Source organism: Dermacentor silvarum, chromosome 10, assembly GCF_013339745.2.
Source record: "Dermacentor silvarum isolate Dsil-2018 chromosome 10, BIME_Dsil_1.4, whole genome shotgun sequence".
In the NCBI taxonomy this organism is placed as follows: Eukaryota; Metazoa; Arthropoda; class Arachnida; order Ixodida; family Ixodidae; genus Dermacentor; species Dermacentor silvarum.
This window is the reverse complement of record NC_051163.1, coordinates 31,535,970-31,553,153: the sequence shown is the minus strand read 5'-3', so window position 1 is coordinate 31,553,153 and position 17,184 is coordinate 31,535,970. Positions and strand designations below refer to the sequence as shown.

At 50.3% G+C, this 17,184-nt stretch overlaps 1 protein-coding gene across 6 annotated transcripts; it reads right to left on the bottom strand.

The window, feature by feature from the left end:
- Positions 1–395: 395 nt before the first annotated feature.
- LOC119465854 (chitin deacetylase 8) lies at positions 396–17,010 on the bottom strand. Of its 6 annotated transcripts, XM_037726331.2 has the most exons (8): positions 16,723–17,010; positions 15,402–15,557; positions 15,121–15,282; positions 14,840–15,001; positions 12,934–13,243; positions 10,597–10,782; positions 7,899–8,150; positions 396–1,229 (listed from the first exon to the last, which is right to left on the bottom strand). In XM_037726331.2, the coding sequence occupies exons 1-8, from the start codon at positions 16,865–16,867 to the stop codon at positions 863–865; spliced, it is 1,740 nt and encodes a 579-aa protein (XP_037582259.1). In that variant the 5' UTR covers positions 16,868–17,010; the 3' UTR covers positions 396–862. The 6 variants fall into 6 exon arrangements, with proteins under 6 accessions (XP_037582259.1, XP_049513114.1, XP_037582260.1 ...); XM_049657157.1 differs by lacking the exon at positions 15,402–15,557 and having other exon boundaries at positions 398–1,229; positions 12,934–13,250; positions 14,841–15,001; positions 16,723–17,009; XM_037726332.2 differs by lacking the exon at positions 14,840–15,001 and having other exon boundaries at positions 399–1,229; positions 16,723–17,008.
- Positions 17,011–17,184: the final 174 nt, after the last annotated feature.

Sequence of the window (17,184 nt, the reverse complement as noted above, 5' to 3'; positions counted from 1 at the left end):
AAAAAAAAGCCAACGGTACAGAAAACCGCTAAAAAAATTGTCACTCGCCAGAGAACAAATTTTCCCGCTAGGCAATGTAAAAAACACACAAAAAACAAACGCTAAATTTAGCGGGAGAGCCACTAAATTGACAACATTGCAGGGCAGGTGCGAGGGTTTTTATATAGGATAAATCATAGTGTTCGGCATCGAGAAACTATCACAGCGTCATTTAAAACGTTCACCAGGATACGTTCGGTATATTTTGAAGTCGTTACGATATGAACACAGCAAGAGCTCCCAAAGAAGCTGCAGAAGAAAGGGCAGTGAGAACTTTGAGTAACAATGTTTTAATTGAAACAGCTTCTCCTTAGCCCCGATGAATATCTAAATGAAAGTACGCTGACCTTCGTCGTGTAGGAATCGAAACAAAGGATTTTAGAAGATATTGTCCCTGAGTTAGCGCCCGTAGAACAGTTCCAAATAAACTTCTTGGGCAAGTTGGTGCTTATAGAGTTGCTATAGGTGTACTTGATTTTGGCGCGAAGTACATTTCGTGAAAAGCGGGCAGAAGAAAGAAAACAGTGAAGCGCCAACGCTGTCTTCTTTGTCAACACTGAACGCCAGTGGTGGCGCTTCACTGTCTTCTTTTTTCTCTCCCCTTTTCACGAAATGTATTTCGCGCCACATTCAAGTATACCTTGTAGAACTGTTAGTTTGTTGAGTCGGCAGGTTCGCATATCTCGGAATTTTCTCTCGAGTAGTCCGCGTTCTCGGGCAGAAGCCATAACAACAGGTGGTTAACGTCCGTTTGTAGACGGTGGAATGTCCCCGTACGGTGTTCACTTCAGGTGTTGGACCCCAGGTCCACGTGGTGCATTCACTAGTTGCCCAAGGGATTTCCGACCCACGGATAGTTCTTGGGGCACCGAGAACAGCTCATCATGTAGCGGTCGCCACCCAGTGACGTATTCTTGTAGGCACACGTCCTTGCCTGGGGACAACTAGTGTTCCGCGCAACGGGACTGCGATCAGGACACGCGTGCTGAACGTAGGCTCCCAGCGGCTTCGGGTCCTGCATGAAGCGTAGCACTTCGGAGATGGTCACGAGGTAGACGTCGTCCTTCTGTAGTAGCCAGTCGATGAACTGTAGGTAGCCCTGCTTGCGACGGGGCTCGCGCAGGTAAGCCTCGTGAAGGAACAAAGGGAAGGGTGCTCGGTTGGTCGTGTAGAAGTCTTCGAAGTTGGACCTGCGTGGATACAAGTGAGCGTACGTACTGTATACAACCATCCAGTTCTCCTAGTCATGTAAAATATCGTACTAAACATAGTAAGATGTAGAGGCCGAGATATGGATGGAGTGAAAAACACCCCGTGGTCGTGACAGGTATAAAACAGAGTGATATGCCTAATATACTCCTTTTCTTTATTGCGCAGGAGTTGCCACACGCCGTTATTATACTTAAAGGGACACGTAAGGCAAATAATAAGTCTGACTAGATTGACAGACTAAGCTTTTGTAATAACGAATGCGTCATTCGTAGTGAGAACAGAGCTTCTGTAAGCGCGAAGATGGAAAGTCAGAGTGGCGCCACCTAGTTGTAGTGGACTATCTTTTCAAGTGACGTCGGCAATGGCTGATTCGCAGGGTGTGAAACAGAGGGAGGTCACAGGGGGATTACGTCAACATGTTCGTTTTGGCGCGGGCGGTTCAAATTAAGCAGCAGAGCGGGACCTTAGGTGGCAGTTTTCCACGCAACAAAAATGATGTAATGGCACACAGTAAGCGATATATATGGTAGATTTCTAGACAAATAATCTATTGCTCTAGATCGACTTGATATTTTCCTTTTGTATCCCATTAGATAAATGCGCAGGCCTTCTTCGTGAAGAAACTGCACCCCTTCGAGGTTTGTAGCAGCAGAAAATTGTGGAACACAGAGGCAAAAAGAAACGAACAGACGTGGACCTAGCGGCATCGTCAAGTGATTTCTTTATTGAAATTCCCGCCTTTTTTATGCCTTCGCCAAATTTCGTCCTTTTTACCTTCCTGGACTTCTCTCAAAAAAGCTACTTCTTTTCTTGTCAAGGCCACTGACGGTGTTCTTACACATTGCACTCCTGTTCGTCTATATACATGTATTGACATGCGAAATTTGTTGGTGCAAAGAGACGCTTGCGCGTGTTCTTTGTGTATATTGTTACGTAAAACGGCACAAGGCGGGACTATTTACACTGTATTTACAGTATGAGAGAGACACAGTAGCCAAGATGGTGGACAGCCACCAGCACCAGAGAGAACCGTCTTCTTCGTCGTCTGCCCCAGGATGAATGTCTCTCGCGTAGCATTAACCCCGGCGGTGCAAGCGCCGTCCCGGCGCACTTCACACATTGTCGTTAGGAGGAAGGCGGTAGGCTTTCAGTCTGCTAACGTGAACTATGTCACTGGGAGCGATCGCCGGCGGTAAAGTCGGAGAGACGGGAACAATCTCGTAGGTGACGTCCGTGACCTGGCGGACGATTCGGTAAGGACCCGTGTAACGAGATAGCAACTTTTCGGATAAGCCAACACGGCGGAATGGACACCACAGGAGAACTAAGGCACCGGGTGAGAAGCGAACGTCGCGATGCCGGCTGTCATAGAAGCGCTTCTGGGTCGCTTGCGAGGCCAACAGCCTAGAGCGGGCGATCTGACGAGCGTGATCGGCACGAGCGATGGCATCACGTGCATATTCGCTAGGCGGCGCGGCAGCAGCCGGTAGTAGGGTGTCCATCGGTAACGTTGGTTCACGGCCAAAGAGCATATAAAAGGGTGAATAACCGGCGGTATCGTGACGCGAGGAATTGTACGCGAAAGTCACGTAAGGTAACGCCAGGTCCCAGTCACGGTGGTCAGATGAAACATACATTGAGAGCATGTCCGTGAGGGTGCGATTTAGTCTCTCGGTGAGGCCATTTGTTTGGGGATGGTAGGCAGTGGTCAACTTGTGCTGCGTTGAGGAGGAGCGCAAGAGATCGTCGATTACTCGTGATAAAAATGCGCGGCCTCGATCTGTGAGCAATTGGCTAGGGGCGCCATGGTGCAGAATAACATCGTGGAGCAAGAAATCGGCAACGTCAGTAGCAGTGCTGGTGGGGAGCGCTCGAGTGATTGCATACCTGGTCGCATGATCGATAGCAACGGCGACCCACTTGTTGCCGGATCGTGACTCAGGAAAAGGACCGAGAAGGTCCAAACCAACCCGGAAGAATGGTTCGGTCGGGATGGAGAGCGGCTGAAGCAGTCCAGCCGAGGGTGCGGCAGGACGTTTCCGACGTTGGCATTTGTCGCAGGAGGTCACGTAACGCCGAACAGACCGGGCGAGACCGCGCCAAAAGAAGCGGCGCCGGACACGGTCGTACGTGCGGGACACACCAAGGTGACCAGCAGTTGGTTCGTCGTGAAGCTCACGCAGTACCGTTGAACGCAGCTGTTTAGGCACAACGAGAAGCAGCTCAGGGCCATCTGATTGGACGTTACGACGGTAAAGTGTGCCATTCACGAGGGCGAACATGCGCAGTGAAGCGTCGTTAGGTGCGGATTCCAGCCGATCAATGAGCGATCGCAAAGCATCATCACGGCGTTGTTCGTCACCAATCTGGAGAAACTGAGACATAGACATAACGCAGGGGTTAGGTTCGATGTCCGGTCCCTCTGGTTGGTCAACAGGGTAGCGGGACAAGCAGTCCGCGTCCAAATGGAGGCGGCCAGACTTGTAGGTAACTGAGTAAGAGTACTCCTGAAGGCGCAGCGCCCAACGTCCAAGTCGTCCAGTAGGGTCCTTCAGTGAAGAAAGCCAACAGAGAGCGTGATGATCGGTGACAACACGGAAAGGGCGGCCATACAAGTAAGGACGGAATTTCGAAACCGCCCAGACAAGGGCAAGACATTCCCGTTCCGTAATAGAGTAATTGCGTTCAGATTTCGATAGGAGACGACTTGCGTACGCAATAACACGGTCAACGCCTTGTTGGTTTTGGACTAAAACTGCACCGATGCCGTGACCACTAGCATCTGTGCGCACTTCCGTGGGAGCAGCTGGGTCAAAATGGGCAAGAATAGGTGGTGTCGTTAGGGCGGCGATGAGCTCAGAGAAGGCGTCAGCTTGTAGAGGACCCCAACAAAACGGGACGTCTTGCTTGAGAAGATCAGTGAGTGGACGTGCGAGCGCCGCAAAGTTTTTCACAAAACGGCGAAAGTAGGAACAAAGCCCCTCGAAGCTACGGACGTCATGGACAGACCGTGGAACGGGGAAGTTCGTGACAGCGCTTATCTTTGCTGGGTCCGGTCGGACACCGGAAGCGTCAACGAGGTGGCCGAGGACAGTAATTTGACGAAGGGCGAAGTGGCACTTCGAGGAATTTAGCTGGAGGCCAGCTCGTCGGAAGATTGCTAGAATGGTCGAAAGCCGCTCAAGGTGTGTTGCGAAAGTGGGGGAGAAAATTATCACGTCGTCCAGGTAACATAAACACGTCGACCATTTAAATCCTTGAAGCAGTGTGTCCATCATTCTCTCAAACGTGGCTGGTGCGTTGCAGAGACCGAAAGGCATGACCTTGAATTGGTAAAGGCCGTCAGGGGTCACGAAGGCGGTCTTCTCGCGATCCAGGTCGTCTACAGCGATTTGCCAGTAGCCAGATCGAAGGTCCAGGGATGAAAAGAAGGTGGCACCATGGAGGCAGTCGAGGGCGTCGTCAATACGAGGAAGAGGGTACACGTCCTTCTTGGTGATTTTGTTCAGGTGCCGATAATCAATGCAGAAACGCCAGGAACCGTCTTTCTTCTTTACTAATACGACGGGAGAGGCCCAAGGACTAGAAGATGGTTCGATGATGTCCTTCGCAAGCATTTTAGCCACTTCTTTTTGAATCACTTCGCGCTCTGATGCGGACACACGGTAAGGTCGACGGCGAATGGGCAAAGAGTCGCCAGTGTTGATACGGTGGGCGACAACCTTAGTCTGGCTCAGGGGTTGATCACGAATGTCGAAAATGTCGCTGTATGAGGCCAAAACCCGGCAAAGAGCGTCGGCCTGGTCAGGCGAAAGGTCTGATCCAATCATGTTGCGAAAAATGCTGTCGTCGGAACTTGGTGACGGGGAAACTGCAGCTTCCGCAGGTGCAGTTATGGCGACAACCTCGACGTCATATTCTGTTATCGCGGTGAGGTGGGCAAGCGACATCTTGTGGGGCAACACTTGGGGGGTCAGACCAAAGTTTAGTAGCGGGAGAAACACACAGTTATCAACTAATGTGGCGATGGTATGTGGCACAGTGACATTGCGCGTCAGGCGGACGTCTGTAATCGGAGAGACGATATAGTCGCCGTCAGGAACGGGAGGGGTCGATGACAAACACACGTACGTGACGGCTCGCGGTGGTAGGCGAACAAAATCGGTGGGGCTTAAGCGGCTGACGGGCGTATCGCAGGCATCTTATACAAGAGGAAGATCGAGGCAGAGCGTTTCAGAAGAACAATCAATTAAGGCCGAGTGTGCCGAAAGGAAGTCAAGGCCAAGGATAAGGTCATGGGGGCAGTGAGCAAGGACGGCAAAAAGGACAACAGTGTGACGACCGGCAATGCTGACACGGGCGGTGTTCCGATCACTTGAACAGCACCACCATCGGCAACACGTATTGTCTGTGTCGTAGACGGCGTCATAATCTTCTGCAGGCGGCGGCGTAAAGAGGCGCTCATAATAGACAAGTGTGCGCCAGTGTCGATGAGGGCGGTCACAGGAACATTGTCGACTTTGACTTCAAGAAGGCTATGGTGAGTGGGGAGCGTCAGTAGAGGATTTGCAGGGGACGATGGCATTGCAGCTTCACCTCCATAAGCTGCACTATCTAGTTTTCCTGAGGCGATCGTCCAGAGAAGGACGGCGAGGAAAAGCGGCGAGGCTGCGGCGAGCGGGATTGGCGGCGTTGCGGCGACGGGGAGCGGGAGAAGCGGCGAACAGGAGCAGTGGCGTCAGATGGAAGAGGCTCGTGGGAGGACGACGAGTAGTAAGTAGGGGAACCAGCGGCTGGACGTCTGAAAGGAGTAGGGTACATGGAGGTCTGGCGAGATACGTAGGTCCAACGGCGACGGCAATAACGAGCAATGTGCCCGGCCTGATGGCAGGAGAAGCAGATGGGCTGATCGTCGGGCGTTCTCCATTCCGCAGGATTGCGGAAGGAGCCGGGAGAGGTGTAGGAGCGTCGAGTGGGTCCAGAGGAATAAGGCCGAGCGTCAGGACGAGTCAGTGGGCACGCTGATGGAAGGCCAAGATTAGCAAACTCCTGCCTGACGACAGCTTGGATGAGGGACACCGATGGCTGCGATGAGTCACTGGCGTGGGTTGTAAACACGGGGGGTTGAATCGGTGCAGGACAGGCGGCTTCAATCTCGCGACGAACAATGCGAGTAACGTGGTCACAGGTGGGCGGCTGGCGAACGGCATCACACGATGAAGTTGCAGCCGTATTGGGCAGCCGGGTGAATTTCTGGGTAATACGGCGGCTCTTCGCGTGTTCAAACCGCCGGCACTCTTTGATGATTGTGTCGACGGTATCAACGTTGGTATAGACGAGCAGGTTAAAAGCATCGTCGGCGATACCTTTGAGCACATGAGAAACCCTCTCGGACTCAGACATGTGCTCGTCAACCTGGCGGCAAAGAGCAATAACGTCCTGAATGTACGAGACGTATGACTCGGAGGATGTTTGTGCACGAGTTGCAAGTTCATTCCGCGCAGCAAGCTGCCGACCAGTGCTGTCACCGAAAAGGTCACGGATCTTCTCTTTGAAAGAGTCCCAGCTGGTAATTTCCGCCTCGTGCGTCTCGAACCACACCCGCGGTGGGCCATCGAGGTAAAAAAGCACGTTGGCGAGCATAAGGGTCGGGTCCCACCTGTAGCCGGCGCTGATCCGTTCGTAAAGGTTGAGCCATTTGTCGACGTCAACCCCATCCTGGCCGGAAAATACGCCAGGATCACGAGCAGGAGGCAGAACGATGTAGGTCGGAGCGACGGGAGGGGCAGGGGGTGAAGACGATGTGCCTGCACCGACTGACATGGTCGCAAGCGTGATGAGGCGGCCGTTGCGAAGCTCCGTGATCGAAACAGGGAACTACCCAGCACCTCCACCAAAAAGATGTTACGTAAAACGGCACAAGGCGGGACTATTTACACTGTATTTACAGTATGAGAGAGACACAGTAGCCAAGATGGTGGACAGCCACCAGCACCAGAGAGAACCGTTTTCTTCGTCGTCTGCCCCAGGATGAATGTCTCTCGCGTAGCAATATGTTCTCGGTTCAGTACGCGAAGAACACCATCTGCACCGCGTGCGGAATACTCGACAACTAACTTTTTGAAGAAACAACAATCCTTGGACTCTGGTCCCGGCCGACGTCAACCTAAGCTGCTTTAAAAACGCTGTTTAGTGTTTCTCCTTTAAGCATCGAGACTGTACGAGAGACTAATTGTTGTGAAGTGCCTTCTTCGGGTGCTTGTGTTGACAGATTATTTTCTGTTTTCTCATCTTTATCCCCTTCCCTCAGCGTACAGTAAGATAGCCAAACGAATCCTGGGGAGGTATTCTGTAAGAGCCCACCTAGTGGACATGTCCATTTCGTCTGCTGTTGAAGTTCTGATTGGCTGGGCTGGGGTGCGCTTCAGCAGGAGCCAGGTGCCACAGCCAATCAGCACGTCAGCAGCAGACGGAATGGACATGTCCACTAGGTGGGCTCTTTATAGAATATCGCCTCTGGTTAAGCCTCTCCCTCTTACGTGCAATTATTGTTTTATTCCCATTACCTTCTCGTGATCCGTGTCATTGATCCATTCATTCACCCAATAACCATCATGCTTACTCGCCTTATCCACTTTATCACCCACCTGAGGTACTCGAAGGTGTCGTTGGCCGTGATTGGCTGCGGCAGGCACGCGTCTGCCATTGCGCACGGGACTTCCTCGCCCTTGTACTCGCGGAAGAGCACATTCATGGGCATAACCCAGAGTCCCGGGTAGGTGCGCTCTGGACACGGGTACACCATGCAGCTGTGTCGGAAACCGAAGTCCATGGTGTACGGGTAGACGGGGTTCTCGGAGCCACGTCTGACGCGCTGGTGCACCAGGGTGCAGTCGTACCTGCGGGCATAATGACAGTTTCGATATGCCGCAAAAAAAAAAGAGAGAGTGTGTACTGCATACGGGCTCCACAGGAAGTAGGCTTGGTTTATACGATTGCTATATTGAAAGCACATCTTTTTTACAACTATGTTGAACGGATCAAGCGAAATGGCGTAATGATTGAGGTGTAAAAATTTTTTGTAGCGAGAGCTGCATTGGCCGCATTCTCGCCGTTTCGCTGTGGTCGGTGGACGCACCGCGAGCTGCGCCGTTGCCTAGCAACCGCCGCAGCTGGCAGCGCCGCTCGTCGCGCCATCTGGCATGACGTCAGAGGAGGAGCCGGTGAAACCGCGAACTGAGCCGTTGCCTAGCAACCGCCGGCGTTGCATCGGCGTTGCATCGCCGGAGGAGCCGGCGTTGCATCGTATATATTGAAGGGGCGGCTCGGTGGGATTCGTCGGCAGATATGGAAAGTGAGTCGGAGACACTGAAAGAAGCCAGGCTTCGTCGTCGGAACGAATCCAAGAGGAGGCAGCGAGCCGAGGAGACGGAGGAAGAACGAACCGCACGCCTCGAAAAGCGTCTTAAGTACGAAGCGGCCAGGCGAGTGCATTCAGATGAGGATGGTTAGTCGTCTAGTTCGGCATCTCGTGCCAGGGCCGCGGATCAACGACGGTATGAAACACCAAGCTAAACAATAACCTTAACCGTACCTCTCGCTACGGACACCCAGGCATAACTGAGTTAACCGACAGCCAATTTTTTTACGAGGGTGTTATGCTATCAGCAAGAGTGCTTCACATACTTCACACCATTTTCTTTGTGGGGTTGCTGAACGGGCGTAAAGGTTAAAGGCGTGTAACAGTCTGTACTAAGAGTGTAATGCTGTATATATAGGTGCAAGCTGCCTAACTGTACACATTTTATTGCAATATCAGCTGCAGTTATAATGCGGACGCTCGAGGCGCGTTCGCACCGTCGGCATAGCCGCCGCCGTTGTCGAGTGTTCCCGCATGATGGCGCACGCGCGGCATCTTCATATCTTAAACCTTATGTGGACGCGAAGAAGTGATTCCTTTATCATGACGATATTTCATGAAGTTATAGAAGTAGTTTAGAGCGCAGAAAATTTGTGAGTCCCCACGGAAGCAGAGTGCTATAACAACACGCTACGAAAGCGCTATATGTAGCTGTGCACGAGGGAAGAATGCGGGAAACCGGCCCCTGACGCACGCGCCAGACGTCTCGAAGTGCGACTTTGGCACGAGAGAATTGAGCATGCCCGCGATCGCGGCTCTTACAGTCTGAGCACCGGGCTGCTGTGCTCGAAGACAGAGGAGGTGGTGATCCCATCGTCGGTGATCCCAGCATTTCAGGCTGACTTCATCCACTTTGGAGCTATATGACAGAAGAATCGAGGCAGGTATAGAGCGTACGCGAACGCGTCACGATGTGCACAAAAAAAAAAAAAAAAAAAAAAACCGAACTGGTAGGAGTTGCAAGGCATAGAAACGCCACTTTGATAAAAGAGAGTGTGAAGGTATAGCTCGTGATGCACGCGCGTGTGATGCTGTCGAGTCGTCACAATCATCACATTATAAGTATGATATCACATATAGCGTTAGCGGTGCTATGTTCCGGCCTAGTTTCTTTCTTTCTTTCCTTTTTTTTTTGTTACGCCGTGGTAGAATATGAATGCCGCTGCGTTTCCATTTAGTATACGCTATAACGGGAATATATTCGCTGTTACTGGAGGAAGAAAGTCGAACTTTCTTTCGATATTGAATTCTGTTCGGGAACATCAGCCCCGCTATGCAGCAATGTGACGTCGGGAATTTCGAAGTAATTTCCACTATTTGCGTCGTTTTGGTGCAGAAAAATGTCGAAACGTGCTATAAGGTTGGTTCTCCGCTGCCTTGGGACGCGATACGAGCAGCCAGCAGCAGACGACTGAACATGCCGGAGCGAGTACCAAAGCGCCACGATGTTCTGCTCCCACGTGACCGCCTTATATGCTTTATGATGTTATGACACGCACACTTACTGGAAAACGAAACAGTACTGGTTCCTAAAAAATAAAAATGCGTTATAGTAAATTATTGTGGGCGCTGCGAGGCTTGCTAGTATTTTGTTCTCTTCGATTTTGAGGTAGAGGACCTTCATTGAACACGTAAAAGTGAAAACTAAGAAATGTAACGTCAGCACTGCTTCAATTTTCTCTGTTTATTTAGTGCACCCTTTCTATTTGTCAGAGAGACAGAGAGAGAAGGGAAAAAAGGAAAGGCAGGGAGGTTACCCAGACTTAGTCCAGTTTGCTACCCTACACGTGAGGAGGGGGGACGGGGAGTGAAAGAAAGAGAGAGCTAAGCTATATAGGTGCAGCGTATCTACAGTCTGGCACACAAGTCTATTTGTCAGAATAAGATATATCCACTTTGCCGTTTATCAAGAAGCTTTTTCTTACCGGAAATGCTGCGCTTGCATGCGGAAGAGCTGGTCTCCTCCGGTGTAGAGGAATGGCCCCCTGACACCGGTCACGTGGGACGCTGGCACGTTCGCGAACGTCTGCATCATTATCTTCTGATCCAGCAGCTCACGTTCCCACTGGGTGCTGTTGATTGTGTGCCAGTAGTTCCAGTCGGTTCGGTGACTGCGCGATGACACGAAAAATGTGCACAGACTGAGAGAGAGCTTGCAGAAAAAGTTACGCATACTCAACACACTGACTGTGGAAGTCGGCGTTCCGCTAAGCAATGCGGATCGAACGCGCTTTTCCCAGGCTAGCAGGCCCACAATTAAGTGACTATACTGTCTCATGCCGAGGAACTCCTCTGAATGTCTTGTATGGGCACTATATACTATAGGCCATGACCCGCGAATTCTAGCATTTAGGTCGTAATTGACAAAAATCGCAATGCATTCAGAAAACGAAACTATCAAATTTAAAACTCTGAAACCAAGGACTGAGACATGATATCACAATTCTGTAAATTGAGAGTACATCTAAACCGGACAAAGAGGCCACTAATTTGTGAGTATAACTTTCGCAAAATCCTTATAAACAATGTAACTAATTCACGTAAAATATAAATTGACGTATCAAATTTGTCCGCTTTGGATGCTCTAAAGGATGCAGTTGACTTCTAGAACTGCGATATCTGTTCTAGGTGCAAGGCTACAAATGTGTAAACTTCGTACTTCTATTTTTTCCAAACATACCCATTTTTTAAACTTCCACTAAAAAAAATCAGGCCCTAAATCGAAATACCACTTCCAACAGTCACTAGAAGTTAACTTTCTCTCTCAATAAATGCAACAAATTTCATTAAACTCCACCCAGTGGTTATCTCAGAAAAGCGTTTCCGCGTTTTGCATCAATTTGGATAAGCAGCATTGGAGTTAGGCCTGATATGTTGGTCCAGCATCGTAGTTTAGCACAGATAAATCGGGAATTAGGACCTTTAATGAAGAGACGAGTAATTACGTGGTGTCAATTCAATCGGAAGTCGCAGCCATTGTCAAGCAATAAAAATACCTGCGTGTATACATAAACGAAGGAAAGCCGTACTAAAGCGCCCACCAAGATAAAAAAAAAATGAAAGGGAAGCGGAATGCGGCAACAATGAATATAAAGCACTTTGGGGCTATAAGTATGAGGTGATGCGTGGAATCTCGAAAGGAGTAATGGTTCCAGCGCTAATGTTCGCAAATGCCATTCAGTGCATAAAATCGGATATCTTGTCGGGGTTGGAAGTTAAACCAAGTATCGGTATAGGACTATAGGCTGGTTGGCTTTGGGGGCCCACGGTAAAACCACAAATGAGGCAGTGCAGGATGACAGGTGTTGGGCCTCTTTTGAAGTCAGAGAAGTGCAGAACAAAATTAATTTTGAAGATAGACTCGGGAACATGGATGATAATAAATGCATGGCTAATGTGCACAAGTACTTACCTAAAAAGCGTGGACACAAAATGGAGGAAGAGGCCAACAAAGTCGCCAGCCAAGTACAGGATGTGTATATAGACGACCAGGTGTCATCAGAAAGAAAGTGAGAGAAACAGACAGTGAATCGGATGGAAAGAATGGAAACAAGAAAGACCACGCAGAATTACGAGAATGGGAAGTAAGAAATTAGAAGGGATAACCTGTACGATAACACAAAGGGCAGTGTCTTTCTATTTGAGGCTGGAGCTGGTTGCCTAAGGACAAAAACATACCGGAACAAACATTGAGGTATTTGTACGCTGCAGCAAAAATCCGGGGACCACTCAGCACATCCTTATGGAATGCGAAGGGATTCACCCAACGAGAACCGTAGGCAGCGCCACTTTCGAGAAGCGCTAGGATTTAAAGTGGACGGAAGCATCAAGGCGGTCAGCAGTCGAGATAAGCAAGAGACTTTGGAAGAAAAGCAGAGAAGAGACCGATAGAACGAGTCATTGCAAGTGTAGGTAATGGTATAGTATAGTGATAGAGCTTTTAGATGCTAAAGTTAAGATCGAGATCAGATAGGCAGAAGGCTATATAGAGATAGGTGTAGTAAAACCCGATTAAGCCAAGCCGGCTATGGGACGTACTATTTGTCCCCGCGCCGTTTCGAAGGGGATGCCAATAAACTTCATCATCGTTATGAATTTGGACACCACCTTTGTTATGCAGCATCGAGGTGATGCCTACCGAGAGAGCGCGCATAGGTGTCTCGGGGATTGGAACAGAAACGCAGTAGCCTGTGTCCTACAGTGCCGCGTCGTTCGACGACTGTGAAGTATACACATATTATGATCTCTGGCCGCCCACTCACCTGATCGAGTGCACGGCGATCTCGTTGCCCCAAGAGTGCAGCGCGTTGACGGCCGCGTAGTCGGTGTACTCGTGCGACACGAAAAACGTGGCCGCGATGCCGCAGCCGCTCGCCTTGTTCTTCCTGGCGGAACCCTCGAGCAGCTCGCGGTAGAAGGCCATGTTGGCCACCGTCACGGCGTCGTCGAACGTCAGCGTCACGAACTGCGGCATCTGGTCGGGTCGCAAGCCGGCCGGCGGCTTATCGGAGGCGCATGTGCAGTGCGGACGCAAGCAGACGGCGTCGTTGCAGCCGGCGTCCAAGTCCAGCGCTGTGACGTGAAACACGGTGGAGACACAATTTTAGTAGTTCTTTTAACAGGCTTCATCAGAAAACAAACGGGGATAGCCGATATTCTAGTTGACATTAAGCGGGAAAAATTAAGCTGGGCAGGCCATGTAATGCGTAGGATGGATAACCGGTGGACCAGTAGAGTTACAGAATGGATACCAAGAGAAGGGAAGCGTAGTCGAGGATGGCAGAAAACTAGGTGGGGTGATGAAGTTAGGAAATTTGCAGGCGCAAGTTGGAATAAGCTAGCGCAAGATAGTGGCAATTGGAGATCACAGGAAGAGGCCTTCGTCCTGCAGTGGACATAAATATAGGCTGCTGCTAATGATAAGGGCCTGATTATCATCACGCGAAAGACGAACCATCAATTGCGATAGGAAATTATTAGAGAGTTATACGTACGGAGTAAGCATAGTAGTTTTATCGGCTGCATAAACTTGGACACATTCGCTTACTAACTGCATTAACAAGCATGGTGTCAGCGCGCACAAGCAAACATGAATAGATCACACTCGATGACCGCAGACAACCACTGTCAAAATGCTGGCGTGAGCAAGCGCGCCAGCAGCAGCGATCGAAGGTTCGTGTTGTCTATCGCTTCAACGGAAACTGAGCGGCGAACGCGCAGCGCATACAAAGGTAAGAACCGTGTGGAACGCGGTTCTTCGACGTACGCGTATAGAGTAAAGCCGCAAGCGTTTGATAATATACCAAACAACCACGCTAACGAGCGGCGCTCGCGTCCCACGATGCCTGGCGGCATACATATGCTGTTGTATGCGCGCGAGTTTGCTTGCGAGTAAGTACGTAGCCAGAGTTGTTTGGTCTCTCTGTGAGATAGAAAATGCCATCGACTAGTTGTGCCGTGTATGGGTGCCAGCACAATTAGTTGTCAGTTTCTTTAAAAGAGAAAGCAGCCAGGGCTTCGTCCAGACCACGGGCTACACCATGAGCGAAGTAGTGCCGCATTTCATTGATGGCTGGCAAATTTAACAAAAAAAAAAAAAAACCTTGCGGTACACTTGGGCGACACTTAAAAACATCACGTTGCTTACGAGCTCTTCTTGCAGCGTCGGCCATCACTTGCTGGTAGTGGCAGCACGTGCCTGACTTCACGTACTCGTTCAAGGCGCGGTGACACCGGGTCGATACGAGACCGACAAGACGCTGACGACAACGATTGGCCGACTATACACCAATAAATTATAATTTTGTCCTTCAAGTCTCTATATTTGAAATAAGAGACAGCCCTCGCTCGACACAGGGGCGTTCTCGCACACATTCGTCATTTGTACAGTCGGCCACACACAGTTTACGAAACGCGGAGACATGCGAAGGTGAATTACCGTGACGGCCGGTCACATAGACTTGAATTATAAGCTTCCATCTGTAGCAGTTCTTGCTGCCTTAAAAGAGAGCCCAATTTCACATTTCCCCTGGGACAAGTGTCCCGTAAACTTTTATCTCGTAAACGTAAGGAGCTTCCGAGGTTGCAAGGAGGCTCCGCAAACGTACGGAGCCTCCGCTACCAGTAATTGCAACTAACAAAGCCGGTGGAAAACCTGAGAGTCAATACCTGCTGTGGCATTACTGACTGCGCTCGTGCTCAACGCGCTGGCAGTGGTCAGAGGTGCCCTTGCTGTGCTGCCTTGCGTGGAAACGGCTCTTGGAGTGGTTTCAGTAGTTACAGACTTCGTCGAAGAAACTGCAGCTGTCGAAGCCGTTTTGGTAACTGTACCTGGGAAAATTGGAAGGAATCGTATTAGATAGGGATGTGCGAATATTTGAAGCTTTCGAATAAGGAATAGAATTGTAATTGCAACTAACAAAGCCGGTGGAAAACCTGAAAGTCAATACCTGCTGTGGCATTACTGACTGCACTCGTAGTCGACGCGCTGGCAGTGGTCAGAGGGGCTCTTGCTGTGCTGCCTTGCGTGGAAACGGCTCCTCGAGTAGTTTCAGTGGTTACGGACGTCCTCGAAGGATCTGCAGCTGTCGAAGCCGTTTTGGTAACTGTACCTGGGAAAATTGGAAGGAATCGTATTAGATAGGGATGTGCGAATACTTGAAGCTTTCGAATACGGAATAGAATGGTAATTGCAACTAACAAAGCCGATGGAAAACCTGACAGTCAATACCTGCTGTGGCATTACTGACTGCGCTCGTGTTCGACGCGCTGGCAGTGGTCAGAGGAGCCCTTGCTGTGCTGCCTTGCGTGGAAACCGCTCCTCGAGTAGTTTCAGTGGTTACGGACGTACTCGAAGAAACTGCAGCTGTCGAAGCCGTTTTGGTAACTGTACCGGGGAAAATTGGAAGGAATCGCATTAGGATAGGGATGTGCGAATATTTGAAGCTTTCGCATAAAGAATAGGATAGTGCCCTATTCGGCAGAACGCGATGCTGGGCCTAGTTGGTTCATGCTTGAAATGTGGTTCTGGCGCATATTGGCTGGTGCGGACAATCTGTCTCGTGCGGCACGTTGCAAAGGTAGCGAAGTGTGGCGCGACTGCCTTGCTAATCGGGTGATCGCGAGAGGCAGCGCGTGGGTTACGCTTGGGCGCTGATTCATAACAGCCGCCGCAGAGAGACCTCTGCTCATGCAGCGCTTTTTTCCCCATATATGGTATCGTTGGCGGTGAACAGACGACGCCCGCTACTCTGGCGCCATCTCGTAGCCATCGTCGCCGCAGAGCCCGTCTTGCACGGCACTGCGCTTTCCGCCTCACGCTTTCGCCATACCCTCCTCCTCCTCCGCTTTCCACCTCATGGTTCCACTGCACCCTCCTCCTCCGCTTTGCTCCTAGCGCTGTCTTCGCCATCGCTGTCTTTCATACCCCGTTGCGCTCCGACACTGCCTCGAAAATTAAAGTTCATTTCGTCATCATTTGATTTGATTGGACATCACGCGCAGTGGTGAAAGCGGATAGAATGTAACGCGATAAACGGGCGAATAAAACTGTATTGTATTCTATTTTATTGTATAAAATTAGCCCTAACTTTCTTGCGTTATACTTCTTCATGATTGTACATTAAAACACGGAAAGGTATAAATTCTATCCCGATCGCTGGGAGCGGATGTCTCATTGAGGTTTGCACTTTCTAGAGAAGTTTTGCCGTAAATCGGAAATTTTATGGGTGGAGTGGGGGGCGCAAGAGGTGAGTGAAATATACACACCTCGCCAATTACCCTTATACATGCTGATTCTCAGGCCTACACTTCGGCGTTATACCAGTTCGAAGTTCGCAGTGACGTGTTGCAAGTCGTCAACACGGCGCCGCTGCTGAACGTCATACGTAAATCGCAGGTTGCTGAGACATTCCCCGTTGATTATTGCACCTAAACCTCGCCAATCTAGCATGTTAAAAGTATTTTTAATTGATGGGTTGAATACTCTGAGATAAGAAGACGGTTGGACAGCTAGCGTGAGGCGACGTATGCGCGGAGCGACAAAGCGTTACCTGACTTCTGGTAGGTTGTCGTCGGTAGGCTGACTTCCGGTAGGACTACGGTTGTGGAACTCGCAGCGTCGGACCCGAGCCATTCACAGGCGGCCAACAAAAGGGCGCACTGAACAAGGAGCTCTTTTCGAATCGCCAGATGCATCGCGTCCGCTCGAAGCCGACAGCTACACAGATCCGACTGCTTCCCCGGTCTCTCTTTTAAGCTAGCTCGAAACGATCGGCGCTCGGAATGGAAGCATAATGCTTCGAAATGGGCGTGCAAGAGATCAGAACCCTTGACAATATCTTTGTCGGAGGCGCGCAGTTTCCTCGTTCCACTGACTCTGTGACGCGCGTACATTGCCCAGTGGCCTGATTGCTTGATAAGGTCGATAGCGAGCACTTTAGTGAGTGTGTATGTAATCGCGTTTTTAGTAGATAAAAGCAGATGATTCAGAAGTGTCGGAGCTCTGCGGGCTC

Excerpts from the sequence above, each read along its gene's own strand:
- LOC119465854 (XM_037726331.2), bottom strand. The coding sequence starts at position 16,867 with ATGCATCTGGCGATTCGAAAAGAGCTCCTTGTTCAGTGCGCCCTTTTG. Across the intron at positions 15,283-15,401 it reads AGTCAGTAATGCCACAGCAG|GTACAGTTACCAAAACGGCT; the intron begins GTATTGACTGTC and ends CAATTTTCCCAG. Across the intron at positions 10,783-12,933 it reads ATCGCCGTGCACTCGATCAG|TCACCGAACCGACTGGAACT; the intron begins GTGAGTGGGCGG and ends GTCATCGCGCAG.